At 43.4% G+C, this 9,390-nt stretch overlaps 1 protein-coding gene across 1 annotated transcript in view; it reads left to right on the top strand.

Annotated features, from left to right (window-relative positions):
* The window catches only part of LOC143019010 (uncharacterized), a 4,375-nt gene extending 112 nt beyond the window's left edge, over positions 1–4,263 (top strand). Inside the window, exons 1-3 of the mRNA XM_076174710.1 lie at positions 1–2,628; positions 3,496–3,728; positions 4,008–4,263. The exon at positions 1–2,628 is cut by the window's left edge and continues 112 nt beyond it. Of these exons, the coding sequence (XP_076030825.1) occupies positions 1–2,628; positions 3,496–3,728; positions 4,008–4,263 (3,117 nt within the window). The remainder of the gene's footprint in view (positions 2,629–3,495; positions 3,729–4,007) is intronic.
* The last annotated feature ends 5,127 nt before the right edge of the window (positions 4,264–9,390 follow it).

The raw sequence follows: 9,390 nt of genomic DNA, 5'->3' as shown, positions 1-9,390 counted from the left end.
GTATTCAAAACGCTAGCTATCCTTCCGCACCTTACATGTCAGAGGACCCACAGAAAATCTAAGCACTCTGAGAACATCCAGGCATTGCAACGGAGGATGGAAAAGTGGGAAAAGGGAGAAGTGGAGCAACTGTTGATGGAAGCAGAGGCCATCCAAGGTAGACTCTACAAGGGCGTCAACAGAAAGAAAAATCTAGAAGACAAAGCCAGAAATTTTGCAGATAAGATGAGGCAGGGAAAGGTCGCGGCTGCCATGAGGTCGCTCGCAGGGGAGAATGAAGATCCTGGAGTTCTATCCCTAAACGAGGAAACGCTAAAGATCCTGAAAGAAAAACACCCAAAAGCAAGACCAGCAAACCTGGAGTCTAAATTCAGTGGCGACTACCTCCCACCCCACGAGGTAGTCTTTGACAGCATCACAAGAGAAAGGATCTGGAACCTTGCTCTACACACCCAGGGAGCGGCGGGACCATCGGGCCTAGATGCGTCTGGATGGAAATGTCTCCTTAGCACCAGCCTATTTGGAACGGCAGCGGGGAGTCTGCAGGAGGCCATCGCTGGTTTCGCAAAGAAACTGGCGACTGAGGACTGCCAGCACTTAGAGTCATACACAGCGTGCAGACTTATCCCGTTGGATAAGAAACCTAGCTGTCGTCCGATTGGTATAGGCGAGGTGTTGCGAAGAATAGTAGGAAAAGCCATTATGGAAGTCGCGAAGGATGAGGTGCGAGAAGCGGCTGGTAACCTGCAGGCGTGCGCGGGGCAACAGGCGGGTTCCGAGGCAGCAGTCCACGCCATGAGGAAAATATTCGAGGAACCAGACTGCGAAGCAGTCATATTAGTCGATGCATCAAACGCATTCAACAACTTAAATAGAGAGGCTACTATACACAACATCAAAATAAAATGCCCAATATTGGCAAGGTATGTGGAGAACACATACAGAGATCCTGCAAACCTATTTGTCACCAACAGGTTTGAGAAAAAAGAAACGAAAATGGAGATAATCAAATCCGCGGAAGGAACCACTCAGGGAGAACCGGTGGCCATGGCAATGTATGCGCTCGGTCTTATGCACCTGCAGCAGAAGATACAATATGAGGACACCAGGGTCAAACAGGTAGCATATGCAGATGATCTCACGGGGGCAGGAAAAGTAGCTGACCTAAAAAAGTGGTGGGATCTGGTGTTGGCACACGCCCCGGGCTTGGGTTACATTCTGAATGCAAAGAAGTCTGTCCTCTTAGTGAAACCAGAGCACTTTGACAATGCCAAAATCCTTTTTGAGAACAGTGAAGTGAAGGTAACAAAAGAGGGGGAAAGACATCTCGGTGCAGTGATCGGCTCAGAATCCTTTAAAAAGCAATATATTAAAAAGAAAGTTAACGATTGGGTGGCGGAAGTTAGGCTCCTAGCTAACTTTGCAAAGACCGAACCGCAGGCGGCATATGCCGCATTCATATATGGGGTTAAACATAAGTGGAACTACATATTAAGGACGGTACCTAACATCACCGACCTACTAAGACCCTTTGAAGAAACCATCAGAAACGAGCTAGTACCGGCCATCACCAACGGACGGACATTAAACGAAGAGGAAAGAAAACTCATTGAACTTCTACCTAGAATGGGAGGGCTAGGCATCTCCAACCCGCTAAACCTAGGCAAAATAGAACACCAAAACTCTATGAAACTCACTTCCTCCTTGACAAACAACATCGTGTCACAAGATCAACGAAAGGAGACTAACATGGAGGAGATCAGAGAAATTAGAAGAAACATTTCAAAGGGGAGGGAGGAGAGGCAGAAGGAGGAACTTCAAGCATTTCTAGCTCGGCTATCGAATTGTATGAAAAGAAAGATAACATTGGCGCAGGAAGTTGGGGCTTCCAATTGGCTGACAGCACTACCAATCAGGGCAAAGGGATTCACCTTAAACAAAAGAGAATTCACGGATGCCATTGCCCTGAGGTATGGATGGACATTGGGAGGGCTGCCTAACAGATGCTCCTGTGGTGTACAGTTTACTCCGGACCATGCGATGATATGCAAGCAGGGTGGATTCATTTGCATGCGACATGATGAGGTAAGAGATCTCACTGCCCAAATGCTTCAGGAGGTGTGCAAGGATGTGACTATCGAACCAACATTACTCCCACTAGGAGGGGAGAACTTCAGATACCGCACGTCCAATACATCAGATGAAGCAAGAGTGGATGTCAGCGCAAGAGGTTTCTGGACAAGGGGACAATTGGCTTTCTTTGACATGCGAATATTTGATCCGATGGCCCCCTGTTACAACAACCTAACTATTGAGGCATCTCACTTCCGGAACGATTATGAGAAGATCAGGATGTACGAAGAGCGTATACAGAATGTAGACCAGGGCTCATTCACTCCTATAACCTTTACGACTTTAGGTGGGATGGGTCCTAGAGCAAAGGCATTCTACGCTCGGCTGGCAGAGATAATGGCTGAAAAGAAACAACAAACCAAAAGCAGCATTGTTTCATGGATGAGATGTAGACTGTCATTCTCACCCCTAAGTTCAGCCCTCCTATGTCTGAGAGGTACAAGGTCCCCACCGCCCAAATCGGCACATATACAAAACCTAGATTTTGAGCAGACGGTAGTTGACAGTAGGATAAATGAACTTTTGTATCAGGCATTGTTAATAAAAATTGAATAGATAAATAAAAGGGTTGTCGACCACAGTCATTGGCGGGAGGTGGGGCCAATGAACTGTGTCTGTGGGAGACAGATCCTGCTGCTTCCACCACACAGTTCCACGAGGATGGAGGTCGTGTTTAAAAAAAAAAAAAAAAAAAAAAGTAGTAGTAGTAATAGTAGTAGTAGTTGTAGACTGTCATCCTCACGCCTAAGATCAGCCCTCCTATGCCTGAGAGGTACCAGGTCCCCACCGCCCAAATCAGCACATATACAAAACCTAGATTTTGAGCAGACGGTGGTTGACAGTAGGATAAATGAACTTTTGTATTAGGCATTTTTAAAAATAATTAAATAAATAGATAGATAAATAAAAGGGTCGTCGACCACAGTCATTGGCGGGAGATGGGCCAATGAACTGTGTCTGTGGGAGACAGATCCTGCTGCTTCCACCACACAGATCCACGAGGATGGAGGTCGTATAAAAAAAAAGTAGTAGTAGTAATAGTAGTAGTAGTAGTAGTGGCAGTAGTAGTCGTAGTAGTAGTAGTAGTAGTAGTAGTAGTAGTAGTAGTAGTAGTAGTAGTAGTAGTGGTGGTGGTAGTAGTAGTAGTAGTAGAAGTAGTGGCAGTAGTAGTAGTAGTAGTAGTAGCAGTAGTAGTAGTAGTAGTAGTAGTAGTAGTAGTAGTAGTAGTAGTAGTAGTATATACTTGACTTCTTCCCAGGAAACCTCTTCACCCCGCCTAAATGCAATGCAACCAAAGACCTAATAGAGGAGATGACCTGTCTAATAAGAGCATATATAAACTCATCTCCCTCCGCCCCACAGGTATTCAAAACGCTGGCTATCCTTCCACACCTTACATGTCAGAGGACTCACAGAAAATCAAAGCACTCGGAGAATGTCCAGGCATTCCAACGGAGAATGGAACAGTGGAAGAAAGGGGAAGTGGAGCAACAACTGGCGATGGAGGCGGAGGCCATTCAAGATAGACTCCACAATAACACCAACAGAAAGAAGAGACCAGAAGACAGAGCCAGGAATTTTGCAGACAAGATGAGGCAGGGAAAGGTTGCGGCTGCCATGAGGTCGCTCGCAGGGGAGGATGAAGACCCAGGAGTTCTACCCCTAAACGAGGAAACGCTGAAGATCCTGAAAGAAAAGAATCCAACAGCAAGACAAGCACATCTGGACACTAAATTCAACGGTGACTACCTCCCATCCCACGAAGTGGTCTTTGAGAGCATCACGTGAGAAAGGTTTTGGAATCTTGCTCTACACACCCAGGGAGCGGCGGGACCATCGGGTTTAGGTGCGTCTAGATGGAAATATCTCCTCAGTACCAGCCTATTTGGAAAGGCAGCAGAGGGGCTGCAGGCCATTGCTGGTCTGGCAAGGAAAATGGCGACTGAGGACTGTCAGCACCTTGAGGCATACACAGCGCGCAGACTTACCCCACTGGATAAGAAGCCTGGCTGTCCTCCAATTGTTATAGGTGAGGTGTTGACAAGAATAATAGGAAAAACCATCATGGAAGTCGCGAAGGACGAGGTGCGAGATGTGGCTGGCAACCCTCAGGCGTGTGTGGGGCAATAGGCAAGTTGTGAGGCTGCAATTCATGCCATGAGTAGGATATTTGAGGAACCAGACTGCGAAGCAGTCTTTTTAGTTGATACATCCAACGCCTTAAGTAGAGAGGCCACTATACACAATATCAAAATCAAGTGCCCAGTTTTGACAAAGTACATGGAGAACACATATAGAAAACCAGCAAAGCTATTCGTCACCAACAGAGGTGAGAAGAATGAGACGAGAGTGGAGGTCATCAAATCATCGGAAGGCACCACTAACAGAGACCCGGTGACCATGGCAATGTACGCGCTTGGTCTTATGCACCTGCAGCAGAGGATAAAACATCAGGACACCAGGGTTAAATAGGCAGCATATGCAGATCTCACTGGGGCAGGGAAAGTAGCAGACGTAAAAAAGTGGCGGGATCTGGTGCATGCACACGGTCTGGACTTGGGTTATATCCCGAATGGAAAGAAGTCTGTCCTCATAGTGAAGCCAGACTACTTCATAGCAAAAAACCTCTTTAAAAATAGTGAAGTAAAGGTAATTAAAGAGGGGGAAAGACATCTCGGTGTTGTGATTGGCTCTGAATTATTTAAAAATCAATATATCGAAAACAAAGTTAACGAAGGATGGAGGAAGTTAGGCTACTAACCAATTTTGCAAAGACTGATACGCAGGGGACATATGCCGCATTCATATATGGTGCTAAACATAAGTAGAATTATATTTTAAGGACGGTACCGAACATCACTGAACTATTAAATTTTCATGAAGAAACTATCAGAAATGGGCCAATACCGGCCATCACCAACGGACGGACAATAAACGAAGAAGAAAGAAAACTTATTGAACCTCTACCAAAAATGGGAGGGTCAGGCATCTCAAAATCGCTCAAACTTGCCAACATAGAACACCGAAACTCCCTGAAACTCACGTCCTCCCTAACAAACAACATCGTGTCACAACGTCAACAGAAGGAGACTAACGTGGAGGAGATCAGAGAAATCAGAAGAAATATATCAAAGGGAAGGGAATAGAGGCAGAAGGAGGAGCTTCGCATTCTTTTAGATCAGCTATCGAATCTTATGAAAAGAAAGATAGCAATGGTACAGGAAGATGGGGCGTCCAATTGGCTGGCAGCATTACCAATCAAGGCAAAGGGATTCAACCTAAACAAAAGAGAATTCACGGATGCCATTGCCTTGAGGTATGGATGACCATTGGAAAGGCTGCCTAACAGATGTTCCTGTGGTGCACAGCTTAATCCAACCCATGCGATGATATGAATGCAGGTTGATTCATCTGCATGACATGACGACGTAATGGATTTCATTTCCCAAATGCTTCGGGTGGTATGCAAGGATGTGACCATCGAACCAACATTACTCCCACTAGGAAGGAAGAACTTCAGGAATCGCACGTCCAACACTTCAGATGAAGCGCGAGTGGATATCAGTGCAAGAGGTTTCTGGACACGGGGACAATTGGCTTTCTTTGACATGCATATGTTCGATCAGATGGCCCTCTATTACAATAACCAACCTGACTGTAGGAGAGAGGCCAAACGCAGAGTATGGGATCCAATATATTTGACGTTTAGCCTAGTAGGGCTTCTTCAGAAATAACATAGTTGAGAAACATTTTACTCCTTATATAGCCCGAGCTTGCGGGCTATATAAGGAGTAAAATGTTTCTCAACTGTGTTATTTCTGAAGAAGCCCTGCTGGGCGAAACGTCAAATATATTGGATCCCATACTCTGCGTTTGGCCTCTCTCCTACAGTGCTGTTGCAGTCGTTGCTGCTTTTACTCAACCAACCTGACTATTGAGGCATCTCACTCCCGGAACAAGACTGAGAAAATCAGGATGTACTAAAAGCGTATACAGAATGTGGACCAGGGTTCATTCACTCCTATAACCTTTACGACTTCAGGTGGGATGGGTCCAAGGTCAAAGTAATTTTATGCTTGTCTGGCAGAGGTGATGGCAGAAAAGAAACAAAAATAAAAAAGCCGCACTGTATCGTGGATGAGATGCAGACTGTCATTCTCACTCCTAAGATCAGCCATCCTATGCCTGAGAAGTACCTGGTCCCCACCGCCCAAATCAGCCCATGTACAAAACCTCAGTTTTGAGCAGACTATAGTGGATAGTAGGAGAAATGAAGTTCTGTATTAGGCCTCATTAAAGTATACTGTATAAAAGGGTAGTCGACCACAATGATTGGCGAGAAAGGGGCCAATGAAATGTGTCTATGGGAGACAGGCCCTGACTGCTTTCACCAGAGTTCCACGAGGTCGTTATTAATCCTCTAAATCAAAACTCTCCCATATATTCTGGCAGCAGTAGGTGACAACCTTGCAAAAATACCCCCCCCCCAGCAGGTTATGGTTGATTTTGGTAGAAAAGTTCCATAGAATCACAAACTGAATGATGCCCAGCTGGCATCTTCGGGCATTTTGAGAAATTCAACATGGCATCCAAGATGGCTGCCGCGTAAATCTAAAAGCTATAAACATCTCTCATTACTTTATTTTTAGCCTATTTTATAATATGATACATCAAATCTAGGGTTTTTGAAGTCAAGGAAGCCAATTTCAATGAAAAATAAAGTGTAACCCCAAAGCTTATTGAGTTGTTCATATTCAGTATAAAAGTAGTTCCAAGATTATCCGTTCTACTGGAAACTAGTTGGTCGTCTTTAATCTCACAACCTCACAATTTAGGTCAGCGTTAGATAAGCTAATGCACTTTTGATTTCTTATCTAATTTCATATACGCAATATAATTAAACACGCAAGACATATTCTTGGTTATTGTAGAAATATAATATAGACATCATCCTATCTAACCTATTATTATGATGAAAATAAGATGAGAAAGATATGGTATATATATATATATATATATATATATATATATATATATATATATATATATATATGTTTTTCTTTCTTTCTTTTTTTGCGCAGGGGTTCCTCGAGACATGCAATTTATTTTAAAGGTTACGTAAAGATAAAAATGTTGAGAAACGCTGATTTAGGCAGTTAACATTTCCATGATTTCTGATGTTCTCGTCCGTTGTCGAGGTTCAGGGCCGTCCTGACCTCGGCTCGTCTGCCACAGACTTTCGCCCGCGCTTAATTCCGCCACCCACCACTTGACCGTGGCAGATGAAGGAGCATCCTCTCCAAGGGTCGTGACTATGTCATGGTGAATCTCGGCTGGAGAAACGTGCTTCATTAAGAGTGACTTTATCACGGATCTTTACTCCACTTTTTCTATTTTCACAAAAATCGCGGGTGACCTCAGTTCTTTCGTCCGTAAACCAAAGAGAAAAGAAGGTTAATCAATGAAAAATTCTCATGTAGGTCCAATTGAGCTGCTAATCATGTCAACCGGTTTTCATAAAATTATTAACCTCCTTCATGGTTAGGCTCACAATATTTTAGTCACCCCTCGTATATACAGGTATATATATATATATATATATATATATACATATATATATATATATATATATATATATATGTATGTATGTATGTATGTATGTATATATATGTATATATATGTATGTATATATATATATATATATATACATATATGTATATGTATATGTATATGTATATGTATGTATACATATATACATATATATATATAAATGTATATATATGTATATGTATACAGTATATACATATATATATATATGTATATATATATATACATATATATGTATATATATATATGTATATATATATATATATATATATATATATATATATTTCTAGGGCACAGGTTCTCACGGAGACAATTTTGATTAAAATCAACTGCGCTAATAGATTTAATTATTTTCAGTTGTATCTTCTTAAGTTTAAGGAAGGACTTCCTATCAACTTCATTCAGCTTATGAACGAAATCATCCATGGTGAATGTGAAAAGAAAGGCGCTGGTGAATGCCGATGGTTTCTATTTGATGTGTAACAGCATGTAAAAAACTGTTGACAACGGCACCTAAAACTTCGGAGTTTTTTCACCTCAATAAGAGGCTTCCTCAGGGTGAGAAGGACTTCATTGGTGTAGAGGCGATGTTCTAGTCTTGAAGGTCTAGAGGCAAGTTAAGAAGGTGGCTAAGCGGGAGGCTTTTTTATACTCGGTCGAACGGTTCAATCGACTCGGTGTGGGTGGAATGCTGGGCTCTGATTGGCTCATAGGACACTTCACCTGATCTCGGGCGGCGAGAGTGACCTCTGTCTGCTACGCAGCTCAAGCGGCTAGGCCCGGGCAGAATGCTAGCTTGCGATTGGCTGCTGACAGCTTAATGATGGCCCTTCAGAACAACTCTTGCCTTACCTTCACCTGTGAACGCAGTATTCATCGACGTCTCCCCTTCCTTGATTTGGACATCACCAAAGATGAGGATGGCTTCAGGACGAAGGTCTACACTAAAGCTACTAACGTAGGAAGGTGTCTCAATGCCCGCGGCGAATGCCCTGAAGCCTACAAGCGGTCTGTAGCCGCTGCATATATCAACAGGGCCTTAACGCATTGCAGTAGCTGGACAGATACCCACCGGGAATTTGACCGCATCCGACAGCTTCTAACCAATAACGGATATCCAGACCACATGATTGAAGGACTCATCAAGAAGAAGCTTGAACAATACACAGCTCCTAACCAGGTTCCAGACTCCCCAGACAACAAGATCATCATATATCATCGAAATAATTATCACGACCATTATAAAGAAGAGTGTGTTGCCATTAAAGGCATCATAAAAATAAAAGGAGGAGTCACTCCCACCGATTCTACCACTACCATTGCCTTTAGAATTTATTGTAAACCAAACCTCACTAGAGCTTTGGTTATGAAAAATAACACTGCTCCTAAGACCCCTTTCGAGGCCTCTACCAACGTAATCTATGAATTCACGTGTCAGGAGAGTCGCTGTGACGGCTCCAACACCTACATTGGTAGAACCTCTACTACCTTAAGAAGACGCCTCCAATACCACCGTAACCAAGGTTCCATCTTTCAGCATTACATTGATCATCACGACAAAAAACCACCACTTCAGAAACTAATTGAATCCACGACTATTCTTCACAGAGAGTCCAACCACAGGCGTATGCAAATTGCAGAAGCCGTAGC

The sequence above is a fragment of the Oratosquilla oratoria genome, chromosome 36 (genome assembly GCF_046742065.1).
Source record: "Oratosquilla oratoria isolate Oo_2021 chromosome 36, ASM4674206v1, whole genome shotgun sequence".
Lineage (NCBI taxonomy): Eukaryota > Metazoa > Arthropoda > Malacostraca > Stomatopoda > Squillidae > Oratosquilla > Oratosquilla oratoria.
Note: the sequence above shows the minus strand (reverse complement) of the source record. Positions and strands in the feature narration are given on the sequence as shown.